The sequence below is a fragment of the Leucopleurus acutus genome, assembly GCF_964270905.1.
Source record: "Leucopleurus acutus genome assembly, chromosome: 18".
NCBI classification, from domain to species: Eukaryota; Metazoa; Chordata; class Mammalia; order Artiodactyla; family Delphinidae; genus Leucopleurus; species Leucopleurus acutus.
Genome location: NC_139160.1, coordinates 23,531,947 through 23,551,626, shown reverse-complemented (window position 1 = coordinate 23,551,626; position 19,680 = coordinate 23,531,947). Strand labels below are relative to the sequence as shown.

Genomic DNA, 19,680 nt, shown 5'->3' with positions numbered 1-19,680 from the left:
CTTTTTAAATGCTTACACTTTAAAAAACAAAATTAAATAGAAATGAAAATAAAGGGAATTTTTACTTCATAACTAAAAATTTCAGAGATGGGGTAAACTTCAAATGAAGTTTGATTAAGGACTCAGTTTCTTTTTGACCTCCTTGTAGCTTTCAGGGGTGTTTGCTGCATCCTCAGGCCATGTCTTCTCATGGTCGTGAGACAGGAGGGAAGGAGGCAGGGCACAACCTTTGAGAGAATGACACAGCCCGAGGACATGACTTAAACTGATTAGAACCAAATGGATCCAAGATGGCAGACAACTTCCACTCGACCTGGAGCCTCACATCAGCAAGCTAAATGACACACCCACAGGAGCCATGACAGTTCCAAGACAGACCATAAAGATCAAAAAGTGGGCAGTGGCCCAATTCCTGGAAATCCCGCCCCTTCCTAAAATAGCTGGAATACTCCTGCCACTCATTAGCCTGTGAAATTACCCACCCCTATAAAAACTGACAACCCCATACCCTGGTGCCTTTCTCACCTTCTGAGATGGCCCACACTCTGTGGAGTGTGTTTCTCTCTAAATAAATCCACTTCTTACCAATCACTTTGTGTCTCACTGAATTCTTTCTGCGATGAGACGTCAAGAACCCGAGCTTCGTTGAGTCCTAAAACCAGGTGTGTGATCTCAGCTGGAAGACTGTGGGTTTTGGCCGGGTTTGAGTCCCAGCCGCATGGGTTCAAGTCCCAATCTGAGGTGCACAGTTTCAGTTGGCGCATTATGTGTCCTGGTTGATCAGGACACTCCCAGTTACATCTATTGTCCTAACACAACTATTTATAGCACTATCTTTCATTCAAAGGTGATCTAGTTTGGGATGATAAATTACAAGGTCACCCTAGCTCATGGCTGTCAAACGATTGTCAACCACAATTAGGGCTTCATGCTTCTCTGTTCATGTCCACCTGAAAAGAAAGAAACTGCTTTCCCTGAAGCACACAGCAAACTTCTCCTATACTCCCAATATCCCAGAAGGGCTATGTGCCCATCCATGAAACAAACACCACGACCAGAGTGGTGGGCCCACCCTGCCACTGCCCTAATTTAGGCCTCAACATCTCATACTCAGGCTATTGCAATAACTCCCTTGTTGATCTCCCTTTTCTAGTTTTGGCACATCCATCCCACATCATCGCTACCAGAATGATCTTCCTAGCATGTAGATCTGATCACGTCACTACCACATTTGACATTTTTTGATGTCTTGCCTTGACCTATGAGATAAACTCTAAATGCATTTTCTTATTAAATAAAGCTGGGCCGTATCTGGCCTTGGGTTATCTGTCTACCCTTATCCATCTTCATTGTCTTTGTACTTTAAGGTTAGCCAAACTGGATGACTTGCTGTACTATTCATATACGATGCCTTCTCTACCTCGTTCCCGACCCCCCAACCCAACCCCCTCCTCACCCCCGAGCCTGCCTCATTCTTATCAATCCAGCAAACTTGTATTCACCCTTCCGTGGCCAGCTTGAGCACTCGCTTCTCCGACTCCTGCCTGGGTCTTTTCTAGAACTTTACTATGTATCTGGCATTGTTCTAAGAGCTTTACAAAAGTCAATTCATGTAATCCTCACACAGGAAGTGCTATTATTTAAATAGAAGAACAGACATACACTGTATCCACTATATCTATTCGTGTACTCTATGTTTACCTGCAGGGCCAAAGTCTTTTACTTGGGTGTGGGCCCTCTGATTCAGTTCTGCCTCCAATTTCTTCTACACTGGTGATCTATCCTCAATGACTACTAATTTGGTTTTGTTAAAATAAAGCGGGAACAAGACATTTTATAAACAAACTGAGTGTAGAATCATGATCAGTTTTTATGAGTCTCTTACACCTGCCATTTGACGGCTTTTTTTTTTTCTAACTTGCTTTTGTCAAGTCTTTCCAAAGCATTTAGTTTCATTTCTGTAAACACAACTCCTTGCGCCCCCAACACTTATACTTTATCACTTTGTAATGTCTAATCAGATTATATCATTTCAAAGACAAGACAACCACTTGGGGATCAAACACAACAGTTGGGGCTGAGAAGAAAGAAGAAAATATACAAGGAAACAAGCAGGTGAAAGAGGTAATATAAAGAAAAGAGTAACTAACACTTTATAGAACTTACTCGGTATATAGAGTAAGTTGTAGATATGTTTTCAGAGCTTTACAAAAGTCAATTCATGTAATCTTCACGCAGGAGGTGCTATTATTATCCCCTACTTTACTGACGAGAAACTGAGGCACACAGAGGTCAGTTTATTTATTTTTTGCCAAAAGTCTTTTTAAAAAAAACAAATGTTTAAAACCTTTTTTTTATTGAGACATATCTAAGATGTATTACCAATACCTGCTTTTCTTTTAAAAAGTCTATTGAATGTAGCGTTACCTGTCTCTGAAGTGATTTAACTAATAAAAATAGGCCAATGAAAATTTCATGTGGATTCCCCTTTGGGTTTCACAAGAAGCATTCCTCTTCATTCTCAGGGAAGCCAGAGAAGTAAATTTAGCTAAATCAGGAAGAGATCCTTCTGGGGAGAGAGAGGACTTAATTGTTCTTGTTTCCGTCCCTTTTTTTTTGCTGGTGAGGGTAACCTTAGCAAAGAACCAAAGTCTGACAACTGAGTAGTCTTTGTGGAAGATTTTTCTTTAAAGGTGGCTACTGCTGTAGGAGGAGATACCCAAGGCAGCAGTGGAACTGGGGCAAACCTGCAAGCAGCCAGCAATCTGCTCTCAGTAGGTGGAGTGCGAGCTACAACCCTGCTGAGCCCAACTCCCTTCTATCTTGTTATCCTCTCCCCTGCCAGGTTCTCCTTTCTCCTCTTTTCCTGACTTCCACTCTGGAAGCTTCCCTCCAGTTCTTGAGCAGAGGCAGCAGCTGCCGTAAGAGGAGCTGCATTGGACCTGGGTCTCGCTTTAATTGCTCCTTTGCTCCAGGCTGGAAAACTGTGACTGCAAGGGCCCAGCCACTAGGGGACACCATAACCCTCCTGTGAAGTGGAGTCTGTGAACTCCAAGAAATCAGATACAGTAAGTCCCCTACAAAAGATAAGGAGTTCCCTTCCGAGAGCGCGTTCGTAAGTCCCACGAAATTAGCCTAGGTACCCAACTAACACAACCCACTATATAGTACTGTACTGTAATAGGTTTATAATACTTTTCACACAAATCATACATAAAAAACAAACACAAAAAACAAAGAAAACATTTTTAATCTTACAGTACACTACCTTGAAAATACAGCAGTCCAGTACAACAGCTGGCATACAGGGACTGGCATCGAGTGAACAGGCAAGAAGAGTTACTGACTGGCGGAGGGAGAGGTGGTGTGAGATGGTAGAGCTGAAGGATCTTCAGCAACAGGAGATGGAGGGCAAGCTGCAATTTCACTCACGCCTGACGGTGATGGCACAGGTCTGGTTCCTTGCTGGATTCAATTCCACCCTTCTGAAAAAAACGACCTAGTGATGTCTGGGAAGTCGCTCTTTTATTCTCGTCGTAGATGACATGGTAGCACTGGATTGCATTCTGAATGGCTGCTGCAACCTTTGTGTACTGTTCTAGGTTCGGGTCCTGTGCCTCAAAACCAGTGCCTCCTCAAATGAAGAAAATCCCCTTGCCATTTCCTCTGTCATGAATCTCTTCGGTTCTTCAGTTATTTCTTCCTCTTGTCTCTCTTCATCCTTTCTCTGGCCCTCCAATCTCATCAGGTCTTCATTAGTAAGCCCCTCGTGTTGCACAGCAAGTTGTTCAATGAAGTCGTCCTCTTGCAGATCTAGCTACGGCTTCTCGCTGAGGGTCACTAAGTGGCTGAAGACCTCTTTGGATTCCTCATCCACCTTCTCAAATCCACAAAAATCATGAACAAATTGCGGGCAAAGTTTTCAACCCCCACCAACGTTACGGTGACGGCCGTAAACTCACGCCAAGCAAAGTCAATGATTTTATAGCCTTGTAGATGTTATAGTCCTTCCAAAATTGTCACAAGGTTGTTCCTGATTCATCACTTGCCTTTACTGCCTGACGAAAAGTGTAACGTAAATAATATTTCTTGGAAGTCGTTGTAACTCCCTGGTCCATAGGTTGGCTGAGTGACGTAGTATTCGGTGGAAGATACACTACTTTGACGTTGGGATGAAAGTCGTCCATGCATGGGGAATGGCCCGGAGCACTGTCGAGCAGCAAAAGAATGTTGAATGGGATGTCTGTCTCCAAGCAATATTTCTCTACCTCCGGGATAAAGTGGTGGAAAAACCCGTCCTGGAAAATGGCTTGGGTAATCCAGGCTTTGGGGTTACTCTTCCACACAACAGGAAAAGAGCCCTTGGCTATGTTTTAAGGGCTCTTGGGTTCTCTGAATGATAAACTAAGAGACACTTCAGTTTCATATCACCGGAAGCATTTCCACCAAACAACAGAGTTAGCCTATCCTTTGCTGCTTTATAGCCTGACATCAACTTTTCCTCCTCACTGATGTAATCTTGGTCTGGCATCCTCTTCCAGTACAGTCCTGTCTCATCCACATTAAAAACCTGCTCGGGTCAATACGCGCCTTCATCAATAATTTCTCAAAGCAATTCAGGAAATTCCCTGGCAGCTACGGAATCTGCATTCGCTGCCTTGCCACTTACTTTTACATTGTGAAGGTTGGCTCTAGCCCTGAACTGATGAAACCAGCCATGGCTGACATTAAAAGATGCGCCCTCTGATTCTTTGCTGTGTTTCTTCTTCAAGTCCTCAGAAAGGCTTTTAGCTTTCCCTTGAATCAGCATTAAGCTGAGCGGGACTTGACGTTGATGCTGATCTTGCATCCGCACACTGAGAAGTTTCTCCATCTCTTTTTTTTCTTTTTTCCCCACACGTGAACATTTATTAAACATTTTTGAGTATTACACGCAATTTGTTTCCTTTACTTAGCAATTTTTGGCATTTTTCTGTCAGAACTTCATTCTTTTGTACTGCTGCAGATGTTACATTTTATAGACATATTGGTTAGTTAGTTCTCATTAATCAACATTTGGGCTGTTTCCAAGTTTGAAAAAAAAAAGTTGCAACAAATACTCTTGGGTCCATTTCTTTGTACAGGATTAATTTCTAGAAGTGGAAGTTCTGTGTCCAACCCAGAATAGTTTGAATTTTAATTCATGTTGCTAACTTACACTCTAAAAAGGTTGTACCAATTTATAAGGCAGAAAATGCTTTTTTTTTTTTTGGATACTTAATCTAAATCTTTGCTAACGTGATGGGTAAAACATGTCTTAATTTTCATTTTTTAATTCTGTGAAATTTAGTTTCTAACTTACTAATTTTGGTTTCTAGCAATATTCATTCTCAATTTATTACCTCTGAATTTTAAATTTTAGCCATTATGCTTGATAATAGAGTATTCTTTTTTGTAAAGAGCAGCCGATTCTTGTTCTATCATTGTAACATCCCATGCAATCTCACTGAAGATCAGAAACAAAGTTTTTTAAGGTCTCAGACCTTCTGCTTTAACCACCAAAATGGTAGTCTCATACCTGCCTCTTTACTATCTTTGTGGAATATCCTGGAGTTTCCCCCCCCCGCCCCTTTATTTATTAACATCTTTATTGGAGTATAATTGCTTTACAATGGTGTGTTAGTTTCTGCTTTATAACAAAGTGAATCAGCTATACATATATCCCCATATCTCCTCCCTCTTGCATCTCCCTCCCTCCCACCTTCCCTATCCCACCCCTCTAGGTGATCACAAAGCACCGAGCTGATCTCCCCGTGCTATGCTGTTGCTTCCCACTAGCTATCTATTTTACATTTGGTAGTGTATATATGTCCATGCCACTCTTTCACTTCATCCCAGCTTACCCTTCCGCCTCCCCATGTCCTCAAGTCCATTCTCTATGTCTTTATTCCTGTCCTGCCCCTAGGTTCTTCAGAACCTTTTTTTTTTTTTTAGATTCCATATATATGTGTTAGCATATGGTATTTATTTTTCTCTTTCTGACTTACTTCACTCTGTATGACAGTCTCTAGGTCCAACCACCTCACTACAAATATCTCAATTTCGTTTCCTTTTATAGCTGAGTAATATTCCATTGTATATATGTGCCACGTCTTCTTTATCCATTCATCTGTTGATGGACACTTAGATTGCTTCCATGTCCTGGCTATTATAAATAGAGCTGCAATGAATGTTGTGGTACATGACTCTTTGGATTATGGTTTTCTCAGGGTATATGCCCAGTAGTGAGATTGCTGGGTCATACGGTAGCTCTACTTTTAGTTTTTTAAGGAACCTCCATACTGTTCTCCATAGTGGCTGTATCAATTTACATTCCCACCAACAGTGCAAGGGGGTTCCCTTTTCTCCACACCCTCTCCAGCAACTATTGTTTGTAGATTTTTTGATGATGGCCATTCTGACTGGTGTGAGGTGATACCTCATTGTAGTTTTGATTTGCATTTCTCTAATGATTAGTGATGTTGAGCATCCTTTCATGTGTTTGTTGGCAATCTGTATATCTTCTTTGGAGAAATGTCTCTTTAGGTCTTCTGCCCATTTTTGGATTGGGTTGTTTGTTTTTTGATATTGAGCTGCATGAGCTGCTATATCCTGGAGTTTTCAACTTACTGACTCCTGGTCTGAGTGAACAGAATTTTTTTCAGAAGTGTGATATAAAGTAATTCGCAGTCCCTCTTTTTTTTTTTTTTTTTTTTGCGGTACGCGGGCCTCTCACTGTTGTGGCCTCTCCCGTTGCAGAGCACAGGCTCCGGATGCGCAGGCTCAGCGGCCAGGGCTCGCGGGCCCAGCCGCTCCGCGGCATGTAGGATCTTCCCGGACCGAGGCACGAACCCATGTCCCCTGCATCGGCAGGCGGACTCTCAACCACTGCGCCACCAGGGAAGCCCCAAAGTCCCTCTTTTGATCTAATTTTAATAATTGAATGCTAGCTCTTCTGTTTATAATCCATTTCTGACCTTTGGACCCATCTGCCTAGCTCCTAGCTCTATGGGCTCTGGTTGTTTCAACTCATGCTACCAGGGGAGTCTCCCACTTTGGGCTGTCTTGGTAGATATTCTGCCCTAGGCAGGTGCTGGTCACCTATTCTTGACTCCTGATGGGTATTCAGGCAGTTACAGCAAGAAATGTTTCACAAATGGTATCTGATAGAGTCTAGTTAAGATTAATGGGGAATAAAAGTACTTTGCTTAGAAATAATTATCCATGGATCTAAAATCAACAGAAGTCTCTATAACAAAAAATACATAATTTGGGGGGGGGGTAGGAGGAGGCTTGAAATAGATCAGAAAACACTTTCACATTAATCGTTCTTTTCATATACTTCAAATTTGTACTTAATGCCTTTCTCCTCCTGGACGTCAGAAAGAACACCTGGATATTCTGGGATAAGTTTATATTTTTCCAAATCAATTTTTGGAAAAAATGTGTCACTTTCAAATTCCTGCATGATCCTTGTCACGAATAGTCTAAGATGGCCTGGCTTGTTTGTGGCTTCCTTATAAACAGAACTGCCCGCCACTATCCAAACCATGTCCACTTTATTTGTTAATTCTGGTTGTTCAATAAATTTTAAGGCGTCATCCAGACTTTTGGCAAGAAAATGAGCTCCCTGTGGAGGTTGCTTGAGTTCTCTAATGAGAACTATATTAATTCTGTCCCTTAAAGGTCGATTCTTCTCTGGAATGAATGGTGAACCAGGTTTTCCTACCCATAATCACCAAATTCTGTTTACCTTCTACTGAAGAGGTTGTGGTCATTCTCTGGAAATACCTATATTCATTCCTGAGCAGGGGCCAGGGCAGGTCCCTGTTCTTGCCGATGCCCATGTTCTGCCCCTGTACACAGCGACCATGCAGTTTAGTGGACGAACCACGACAGCGGCAGAAAACACTTCCGAGCTAGCGTGTCACACTGACGCGGGGATTACCCGCCAGCTTGGCGCGAAATTCCTCCATCACTTTTCCACGCTTCTTCTATATTATTGTTGACATCATCGGCATGGCAGACTTCACACATTCCATGATCTTGTTCTTGTTCTTTAGAATCGTGCCAGTGGTTGAACGATTCATGTTATAAGAATGAACTACGTCCACCATCTTTTCGCCTCACTCCACTCTCTCAATTATTTTTACTTTTGTTTCCACTGTTATCCCTTTGTACTTCTTAGCAGTACCAGCTACAACATCGCTGTTTTTATGCTTGCTTCTGGACATCCTGCACTTAAAATAAAGGTACTGTACTACTGTACTTTATACAGTACTGTACAGTAAAGTACATAAAAGCACAACCACTTGTAGAGGATGTACACATGTGACAGTGTACTCCAGACACGTGAACTAACTTATGTGATTGGACATGCGAACGCACGTTCACATTTTGAAAGTTCATAACTTGAAGGTCTGTATGTAGGGGACTTACTGTATCTTATTTATTTACTTGGCATTGTAGACTCAGTGCCGAGTAGAGTGTCTGATACCTAACAGATGCTTAACACATATTTATCGAATATATGAATGGATGAGTGAATGAATGACCTGTGGGTTCCAATCCAATTTATTTACTTAGTTCACCAACGTCCTCGATACTTGTGGATCAGTCTAATGAAAATGAATTTATGTAATAAGGCCATTTTTCTGAAGAGTCTTGGCATGTTTTTTTTTTCTAACCCAGTTCTACACGCCACCTTTTTCATTTCTGTGTGTTTGTTTCCAGCTAACATTTCCAGTCTTCCTCCTCTTTCATGTAAAAAAGTCTTACCCATTTGTTACTGACCACCTCAATGGCTCAGTCTCCACCAACCCTCCTCTGATGACCCTGGTTAAAAATGGCCACTCCCTCCCAGAAACACCAGTCAAATTGTGGTAGTAACTCTCTTCTTAAGTGTATTGTACAAATTACTTCCATATTCTTTTTTTTCCTTTTTTCATTTTATCCTTACAATTTCCCTGAGTCAGAATGTTGGAGAAATGTTACTCCCCTTCCACAGGTAAGGAGAGATTTGAAGCAGTTAATGGGTATATTCAGGAACACAAGCCTAGAAAATGAAGGAACATACACCAGAACTCAGATCTCTTCTATCCTCCTAGTCCCTTCCTCTTTATACCGCTGTATGATGCATATAGTCTCATGCTCTGGAATACATTATAATCACTTCGTATTAGTTTTATCTTCCCTACTGGATTGTAAATTCCTCCAGGCCCTAACTTCTTGGGCTTGCTAATAATATTAACTAAATCAATAAATTAGTAGATCCTCAAAACTTTTAAATCAGGAATTAAAAAAAAAAAAGAAAAGATTTGTAAGCTGCTTTTGCGATGGGTATAAAAGGCAAAAGAGCTCCAGGTTGGTACAGGAGTTGGAAAGCACTACATTGGCTTCATTTGTTGGTTAATTTTTGCTCCAAAAGGCTTTACTTAAAAATTAATAATAATAAATCTGAAAAATAAAATAAAGAAAAAAACGAATAACAAAGTGGGTCTTTCTATATCCAAGTCAGTACAAAACCATTTGTGGGGTGGAAGGTTACAAGTTTCTTCTTTGTAATTTCATCTTACATATAGCCAGTCATATGGCGGGAAGGGGGGGAGTAAGCAGGTTGCCGCTTCTATTGCCCGCATGGATGGGAGAACCGTGGTATTATGAAGTATGATCAGTGGTTGGGCGGGGTGTGTGTGGGAGGGCAGGTTTAGAAAGGTCTGGTGTGGGTCTCAGGGAACGTCAGGGAACTTCGGCACTGCACTTAGACTCTCTGGGTCTCTCCTGGTCCGGCATCTGATGAGACCAACATCAGATCTAACATCAGACTGCAGGGCTTAAACCCAGGCTCTCAGGTCGGGATAGGGGAAGGAAGACGGGCCCCATCACGCTTTGCCCCAACGAGTCCCAACGTTGGCTTTAGGCCCGCAAATCTGAAACAAAGAAAAAAACTCCTCCACATCCTAGGGGCCCCAGCTCGCATCTGCCCTTTGGCTTGAGGGGACAAGTTGGTCTGAGCCTGGGTGAGAACGAGATCCCTTGGGGCCCCGCCCTCCACTAGCGCAGCGGGAGAGGCTTAGGTAAAACCCGCGAACGGACCCGCCCTAACTAGTTTGTCCCTGCGGCCGCCTCGTAGGCAGCGGGGCGTTCCGAGTGCCCCGCGCCGCATAGCCATGGCTGCCCGTGGCGGCGTCGCCGGCGCCGGCGAGAGCCTGCGCTACGCTGAGGACTCGCCGCCCCCGACCAAGCGGTCGGACGCCGACACTGACCCGAGACTGGTGAGTCTGCCGGCTCTCCTGCCGTTCTCCCGCTCCAAGCTGCCCGAGCCTACCCGCTAGCGCTCCCCCCCGCCCCCCCCACCCCAGTCCCTGGCTCACCTCTCTGCACCCTTACCCCCGAACCGGGGTGGTCCCTGTGTTCATCCACTATCTTTGTACCACCCCTCATTTATTCAGAGTTGATGCTCCTCGGTGCCCGGCGTTGACGAGTAGGCGTGTTCGGAGAATCTCTGGTCCCTCAAGGAGCTTTCATTCTTGTCGGGAAGACAGACCAGAGAACAGGCAATTGCAGATGCAGTGTCATAAGTGCTGTAGGGTGGGTGTTCCCATCATGTAGGAGGAGACCCCAGTCCAGTCTTTCGGGGCTAGGGGGTGAGGCCAGGGGAGGCTTCTAGGAGAAAGCGCTGTAACCATCGTTGTAAAACTAAGGTCTGAAGAATGAGTAGCAGCAGACTCGGTGAAGAGGAAGAAGCGTTTCAGGCGCCAGTAGTATCATCTACAGAGTCGTAGGCCAGGTAAACAGGGCCCAGTCAGACACAGTAAGGGGGTCTCTTCAGGCTGAAATGTAGAGCTGGGAAAAGAAACTGTCCAGTGGAAACAATGCGAGCCGCATACGTGTTTTTAGATTTTCAGTAGCCATATTTAAGAAGTGAAAAAAATAGGTGGAATTAATTTTAACAATGCATTTTTATTTAATCCAGTATGTCCACAGTGATATTTTGACGTGAAATCAATATAAACATTATTTTTTTAAAAAATAAATTTATTTATTTATTTTTGGCCGCGTTAGGTCTTTGTTGCTACTCACAGGCTTTCTCTAGTTGCCGCCAGCAGGGGCTACTCTTCGTTGTGGTGCGCGGGCTTCTCTTGTTGCGGAGCACGGGCTCTAGGCGCGTGGGCTTCAGTAGTTGTGGCACGCGGGCTCAGTAGTTGTGGCTCACGGGCTTAGTTGCTCCTCGGCATGTGGGATCTTCCGCATGTGGGATCTTCCCCGACCAGGGCTCGAACCCGTGTCCCCTGCATTTTGATGAGCTTTAAGCAGAGGAGTGACCTGTTGGACAATTGTAAAGTTCTCTCAGGCTACGTGTGAGAAGAATGGATTAGTTGGAGAAAGCCTGTTTTATCCCTTTTCCACACCACCTTACGTGTTGATCCAGCCAACAGTGATATGTCTTGCCCTTAGATGCACAGCACTTGTTGTCCATACTGTTCGTTGACTAGTCATACACAGTCTTATGACATCTTTTATGTTGACCTGTCATTTTCCAGCATTTTTTTGTTTCTTAAGAGCAGAGACTGGGTGTTTGCTTCAAGTAAGCACTCAATTTGTAAGCGCTCAGTTATTGTTACTTAACTGATAAATTTCTGGAACAGAGTCAGTGGGCTGGAAAGGTTTCAGAAAGCAATATGCTTTTGTTCAACAGACATTTCTTGAGCACTGCTGGATACCAGCCAGGTATCATCCTTGGAAGAAGTAAACGAACAAAACAGATAAAAAGTTTGAAGTAGCAAACTCTTCGAGTTCCTGCTATGTCTGATTCATTCCATACCACAGCCCTGTGAAGAAGGTCCTTTTCAGTTGTCACTTAAACGAGAAGATGGAGACTCAGAAAGTGGTAACTCATCCAGGATCATTCTCCTAATAAGTGGTGGGCCGAGGGTTCTAAATCCTAACACTCTTTCCGCTGTGACTTGCTGACTCCTTAGAAATAAGGCTTTCTTTCTTTATTATTTAACTTTTAAAAAAATTGAAGTATAGTTGATTTACTATGTTATGTTGGTTTCAGGTGCACAGCAGAGTGATTCGGATATATATATTCAGGTTCTTTTTCCTTATAGGTTATTACAAAATATTTCAAAATATTGAGGATAGATCCCAGAAATAAGGCTTTCTGAATAGAGTGTTCAGTCTGTGATGTAAACTGGATAAGATATTAGGTTAGGTAGAACTCATCTCTCTATGGAGAGTTGTAAAAATCTCAGTACTGGACTGATTTGCAAGGCAATTGGAGCCCTGTGGTATTTTGAAGATAGAAATAATATTGGTGATTTTTTTACATCTGTAGGTACTTTTATTTGGAAAAGGGAGTGTATAGAATCCAAGCTATCAGTTAGGAGACATCTTTAGTAGTCTGGGCACGTGAAGGCTAAAGTGTAGGCCAGTGATTCTAAACCTGCCCAGCCCAGAGCCCCCTTTTTATAACAAATATTAAAGTTTCCTGTAATATCCTAAAGATTTATAGGCAATAAAAAATACCCATAAGCATAATTAAAAAATCAGTGTACTGCTCTAATTGAAGCATAAAGGTAAAATAAGTATTTTATTAGAAAATAATGTGTCTACTATTTAAATACGTAAGTACTCAGGCATGATTACATTAGAAGACACAATGAAGAACTGATCAGTTGCTGGCATATTGCACCCGTGCAAAGAAATCATTGTGAGTGGGATGGCTATAAATGCAGGCTGATTTCAGATGTATTACACTGGCAGTTCAAATACCGTAAGAGCCATTGTCATCGACAAACTAATTTTTCCCAAGTTGTGAACAATTTTTGGTAAAATTTTGAATGAAACAAAGTGGAATCTTACCTCAATTTACATGATAGCTGCAATTCTGGAAAATTCAGCCTTCACTAAAATGGTGCAAAAATGATATATTTTATATGTAGTAAAGTCCTAGACTAAGATGATCATAGATAGGCTTTTCACCTACTCAGTGTCCAGTAGAGTCTTTTAAAATCTTGAGGGATGCAGGCAGTTGTTTGTTGTCCTGTGTTGTCTCATATATTTTAGGACTTCTAGGATTCATAGTCCTCATCCACTAAATACCCTCCTTCCTATCCAACTTACCGTGACAACCAGAAAATGTCCTTGCAAATTTTCAAAAGGTCCCTAAGGGTCTGTTCTGCTTCTGTAGGGAATCACTGGTCCAGGCAGTGACCAATGATGAGGTGGAACATAAGAGAGTTGATAATAATAACTTTGGGGAAACTTAGAAGTACTGAAAGTGATGGGAAGTTGACAAAGTGTAGGATAACAAAGAACAAATGACCTAAGTATGGGATATATTTGCTAATCTTATTGAAAATAGTAGAAAATTAAATGTTTGTCAAGGAATTGAAGAAGACATTTTTCATACCATTTTTTAAAAAGATGCAATTTATTTTAAAGTTTTTGAAATATATATCTGCAGTTGTAGATGTTAAATAACTGTCTCATGTAAGCTTTCCTTTAGGGATTAAGAATTCAGGTTCATTAGCCTGTTTGGGAGATTAAAAGCTAAAAATGTAGGAGGAAATACCTGCATAGTACTTCGAATAAAATACTATCTTACAATTAATTGTTTAATAATCACAAGTCATGACCAGACTTTGCTTTAGCAAAGCTGCTTCTCATGGACAAGTAGAAAAGAAACTTTAAAGTTAAGAGGAGAATATTAACAATTTTTAAAGCAGTTTGAACAAAATTCAGTTTGTATGACTTGGTAGCCTTTCAATTTTCAGTACTTTCCTGAAGAGTGTAACTCCTAGTATTATTAGGATGATGTAACATATAAGAAAATTAGCCACATATATGTTTCAGTGTAAGCAAACCTTATACATGAAAATTAAAACCTATCAGACATGTAAATTATCAAGTGCTTATTCATTACCAAAAAAAAGAGACCACTTTTATTTTTCAATTGTAATTTAAAATATTTACCTTGAAGCTTACCTTTGAAGAAATCACATGGATTATGTATTGTATATCCATATTTTTAACCTTGCCCTATTCTTTCCTCACTGTAAAACAGTGTTCCTATCATTGTTATCATAAGAGGAGGCTAAAATGTAAGCTCCCTGAAGAGGGACTTTGCTGTCTGTGTATTTCCAACATTTATAAAGGTGCCTGTTATGTGGTAAGCACTTTAAAAATAAATTGTTTAATGAGTACCTGTTATTCTGGAATGGGAAGGAATGAGAAGAATAGAGTTAATAAGAATTTTCAGTCGTCTACCAGTGAGTCCTACAAATAAAGATACAAAATTCAGCTTATCTAAAATGTAGCTCGTTATATCCGCTCCCTACGCATGGTGATTCTCACCTATCCACTACCTTGAATAATGCCATCAACACTCCACTTTCTCCCTTCTCACTGTTATTCTGTTGGTCTAGCCTCTCTCCTCTGACCTATTGTATTGATAATAGCCTTTAAAAACGGGTCTCTTTGCTTCTGGTCCTTTACCCTTTTTACACTTCACACAGCCATCAGTTATTTTTCTATACTACACAGCTAATTATGGTACTATAATTTTTTAAATTAATTTACCAAGTTCCTTTTTATAAATTTACCAAGGTCCAAACTTCCCATGGTAATTATATAAATTGTATAAATATGCCATTGTGGTATACAGGACTGTTCATGAACTAACCCCTAAATGACTGACTTACGCAGCCTCATTCTCCATCTCCTTCACTGTACTGTACCCTGTGCTATGACTTTACTTACTGTAGTTTTCTCCTCTGTCTGAAATTCGTTGCCTGGCAAACTGCTGTTCTTTTTTTTTTTTTTTTAATATATTTACTTTATTTATTTTTATTTTTGGCTGCATTGGGTCTCCATTGCTGCGCACGGGCTTTTCTTTTAGCTGAGGCGAGTGGGGGCTGCTCCTCCTTGCAGTGCGCGGGCCTCCCATTGGGTGGCCTCTCTCGCTGCAGAGCATGGGCTCTAGGCACGCGGCCCTCAGTACTTGTGGCACTCAGGCTCACCAGTTGTGGCTCGCGGGCTCCAGAGCGCAAGCTCAGCAGCTGTGGCGCACGGGCCTAGCTGCTCTGCGCATGCGGTATCCTCCCGGACCAGAGCTCGAACCTGTGTCCCCTGCACTGGCAGGCAGTGATTCCTAACCGCTGCGCCACAGGGAAGTCCTTGCTGTTCATTTTTTAAGACTCAGGTTACTGATGTGAAGCCTTACCTGACTCGAGTTCCCTTTCCCTAGTAGAATAAAGTTGTTTTATCCTAAGTACTTCCTTAGAAAGTCATATAGTTTTTTATTAAATTACTTCTTATACTATATCAAAATTATTTGTATATGTATAAGCACCTAGGTTGTGAACTCTTAGGGCAAGAACTTACATGCTTGCTTCTGTGATTGGCATTGCAGTCGATACATGGTAGTTACTTGTTTATTAAATGAACAGCTATTAACTTTTATTACTACTGAGTGGCTTAATAAATAAACATGGATGTTTGGTTCAACATATTGATGCATGTATTCTTTTTCTGTTGGATTTCTCCTTTATGTTAGTTTCTAAGGGAGAAGAGTCTGTGTCTGTCTTGCTCACTACTCTGCCCAGAATTTAGCACAAAGCCTGTCATAGATGCTAAATAAGTATTTGTATACTTATAGATAAATGCTAAACAAATGTTTGTTGAGTGACTAGTCTCCATATTTCTCCATCACAGCTACCATTTTGATGCAGAATTTATTATTTTTTAAAAATTTTCCTCTGGTACAACTATTGTCTATCTTGAAAGTTAAATGTTGCAGTCTCAAGATAGAAGTTTTAGCATTTTATAACACTTTCAGGCAGTTCATATTTATCTAGAAGGTTATTTACTGCTTTTGCTGTTTTGGAAGAATATAATGCCTTAGGGAATTTGTAAACAATTTTGATGCTTTTTTTTTCCCCAGCAGTATCAGCTATGATGGAGTGGGCTGTTTTCCCAGTTCTCAGAAATTCTTTGATTCAAGATGGTGGAATATTTAAAGTAATGTGTGTTTGTGTGTGTGTGTTTTTCTGGTGGATATTTGAAACTAGGTGATAGTAACAGATTGTTGACTTGGCCCAATTGTTGAATTGCTGGCATTATTTAAATAGTACTTCTTCTCCTTTGGCCCAATTGTTGAATTGCTGACTTGGCCCAATTGTTGACTTGGCCCAATTGTTGAATTGCTGGCATTATTTAAATAGTACTTCTTCTCCTTTTTGAAACATGTCTTTTAAACTAAAATTTTATATTCTTTACAGGCAAGGACCAAGTTTTAAGGATCCTTGTTCTCTCAGTTCTCAGCATGGTACCAGCCTTGGTTACTGCTCTATAAATCCACTGAATAATTAAATTAACAAAGGAATGAAACAACTAGATGGAAGAAAAACAGAGGATTAGAGGACATGTTTTACAGTATGATGAACTGATGGCCTTAAGGAATAAAAATGACTAAGATAAATGATATTCTCTCTCTGATTTTTTTTTAATGGTAAAGACAGGCATGAAATATAAGCATGTATTAAATATTAGGTGTAGTCAGAGTACACATGATGCTCTGACTTCTTCTGACGTGCTTTTCCAAATTTTGGTAACTTTATTGCTTGATGCTTCTGATAACACAGGCAGTCTCCAACTCTGTTTTTAAAGTTTGTCGATTCAATTCAGTATAATAGATTTTTTTTTTAACACCAAATACATAGAAGCTATATACGAGGTGTGTGTGGGGAGATGAGTGAGCCAGGATTGCCACCTTCAAGGGCAGAGGGCAGCAAACTTCTTTTGTAAAGGGCTGAATAGTATTTTAGGTTTGCAGACCTTATGGCTTCTGTCACACTACCAAACTCTGCTGTTGTAAAGCAGAAGCAGTCATAGACGTACAGCCTAGCTGCAATGATGTTAAAGTTTTACTCACCAAGAACTTTATTACTGTATAGTACTTACAGTATTTCTAAATGTGTTACATGGTTTTGGTAAAGACTTTTTTAAATTAATTAATTAATTTTTATTTTTGGTTGCGTTGGGTCTTCGTTGCTGTGGGTGGGCTTTCTCTAGTTGCGGCGAGCAGGGGCTACTCTTCATTGCAGTGCGCGGGCTTCGCATTGTGGTGGCTTCTCTTGTTGCAGAGCGCAGGCTCTATGTTCGTGGGCTTCAGTAGTTGTGGCACGCAGGCTCTAGAGCGCAGGCTCAGTAGTTGTGGTTCACGGGCTTAGTTGCTCGCTGGAGGTAAAGAATTTTAAGTAGAAGTTTTAGTAAGTGCCATGAGTTGATACCTAATTTGTATATTTCCATTTGGGGTAACCCATTTCATTCTTTCCTTCCATGCTAGAAAGCTTGTGATATTCTATTCAGAAACAGTTTAGAATCGTTGACTCATTTACTCTCAGTTTTGTGTCAGTGGATCTATGCCTAGCACTAAGTTTATTGTCTATATTTGATCAATATGGTAAGGTTTTTTAACTGTGAGATTTTGTAGGGGATTGTTTCAGGTGCTTGTAGTATAAAATCACTTTTGGCCAGTACAAAAGCTGTGACCATGTGGGATCTTCTCATGATTTTTGTTTTTTTAATAACTTTTTTTTTTTCTGAGTTTGTCTTCAAGCAGTGCTTCCCAATCTTTTAAACTTTTTATAATGTAACAAGTTTCATACCTGTCTCTTGCCCCCATAATATTAGTAATATTTTTTATTTTTAATCATTGAATATATAAAAATAAGGTAAAAATTAATGATATGCATGAATGTATTGAGTTTATGATATGCAAACAAATAGTTAGGGAGGAAATGAACTAACATTTAGTGAATGCTGTTTACCAGGCACTGTATTATATTCTCCCAATTCTCATAATAACCCATGAAGTTAGATGTTACTTTTCACCATTTTACATATAAGAAAACTGAGGATCCAAGAGGTTAATTAACTTTCTTAAGGTCATATAGCTAGTAAGTGGCAGGACTAGGATGTGAAACCAATTTTGACTCTAAAAGTCCTTGACTTTTATACTGTACCATATTATTTCTCCATCATTTAGATATAAGAAATTGATGAAATTCAACTCTAAGAAATGATATACAGTCTTGGTTTTTGTGGTACTTTTCAGAGTCTTCAGAAGCTTCAAGATATATTTTAATATTCTGGTTTTTTAAATAAATTTATTTATTTTATTTATTTATTTTTGGCTGCATTGGGTCTTCGTTGCTGCATGCGGGCTTTCTCTAGTTGCGGCGAGCGGGGCTCCTCTTCATTGTGGTGTGCGGGCTTCTCACTGCGTTGGCTTCTCTTGTTGTGGAGCACAGGCTCTAGGTGCGTGGGCTTCAGTAGTTGTGGCATGCAGGCTCAGTAGTTGTGGCTCACGGGCTCTAGAACGCAGGCTTAGTAGTTGTGGTGCATGGGCTTAGTTGCTCCACGGCATGTGGGATCTTCCCAGACCAGGGCTTGAACCCGTGTCCCCTGCGTTGGCAGATGGATTCTTAACCACCATGCCACAAGGGAAGCCCGGTTTAAAAATTCTTAAACTTCAAAGCAGAGTTAATTTTATTTCACCTTAACTCAAAAAAGGAAGAAAAGAATACTGTGTAATGAAATTAAGCTATAAGCATTACTACTGTAAGAAATTACAGCCTTAAAGTAAAAGACCCTATTGTAAGGGAGTAAAAGTAGCTTTCAGGAAATGGGATGATTTCCCAAGCAAGAAGAATAACCGACTTACAAGGTGTTGCAGGTAAACCGAAAGAGAGAGTTTAAGGGGTGCTTTCCAGGGTCTTTGAAGTCAGTATAGTAAAAGCTTGTAAGAGTACATGATAGGAGATGTGGCACATATATACAATGGAATATTACTCAGCCATAAAAAGAAACGAAATTGAGTTATTTGTAGTGAGGTGGATGGACCTAGAGTCTGTCATACAGAGTGAAGTAAGTCAGAAAGAGAAAAACAAATACCACATGCTAACACATATATATGGAATCTTAAAAAAAAAAACTGGTTCTGATGAACCTAGGGGCAGGACAGGAATAAAGACGCAGACATAGAGAATGGACTTGAGGACATGGGGAGGGAGAATGGTAAGATGAGATGAAGTGAGAGAGTGGCATGGACATATATATACTACCAAACGTAAAATAGATAGCTAGTGGGAAGCAGCCACATAGCACAGGGAGATCAGCTCTGTGCTTTGTGACCACTTAGAGGGGTGGGATAGGGAGGGTGGGAGGGAGACACAAGAGGGAGGGGATATGGGGATATATGTATACATATAGCTGATTCACTTTGTTATAAAGCAGAAACTAACACACCATTGTAAAGCAATTATACTCCAATAAAGATGTTAAAAAAAAAAAGTACATGATAGGGAGGAGGCTAGCTAGAGACACAGCAAGATCACTTTTATGGTCAGGGTGCAAAATTAAGTGCAGGATTAAAAGGGAGATACCAAAGATGAGGTATATTTGTTTCTGTTGAAGAATTTGTTTTTAAAGTTTATTTTAAAGTAGACAAATCAGAGGGTTTTCTGACTTAAGTTATTTATTAAACCCTTCTGACTGGTGGGATCGTCCATAACTTTTCTTTTTTAACCTTTATTTTTTCCCCTGATTTTAAAAGAAACAATTGTATAATAATATCATATAGTAATTGAAGTA

General features: G+C 40.7%; 1 protein-coding gene and 1 pseudogene across 2 annotated transcripts in view; one reads left to right on the top strand and one right to left on the bottom strand.

Moving 5' to 3' along the window:
* Positions 1–7,339: 7,339 nt before the first annotated feature.
* On the bottom strand, positions 7,340–7,796 carry LOC309974702 (dihydrofolate reductase-like; annotated as a pseudogene). The gene has a single exon. The product of its transcript is annotated as a dihydrofolate reductase-like (transcript).
* A 2,382-nt stretch (positions 7,797–10,178) lies between these two features.
* Positions 10,179–19,680, top strand: part of DNAJC15 (DnaJ heat shock protein family (Hsp40) member C15) — a 63,823-nt gene continuing 54,321 nt past the window's right edge. The window contains exon 1 of the mRNA XM_082859352.1: positions 10,179–10,292. Coding sequence (XP_082715478.1) covers positions 10,188–10,292 — 105 coding nt within the window. The 5' untranslated portion in view covers positions 10,179–10,187. The remainder of the gene's footprint in view (positions 10,293–19,680) is intronic.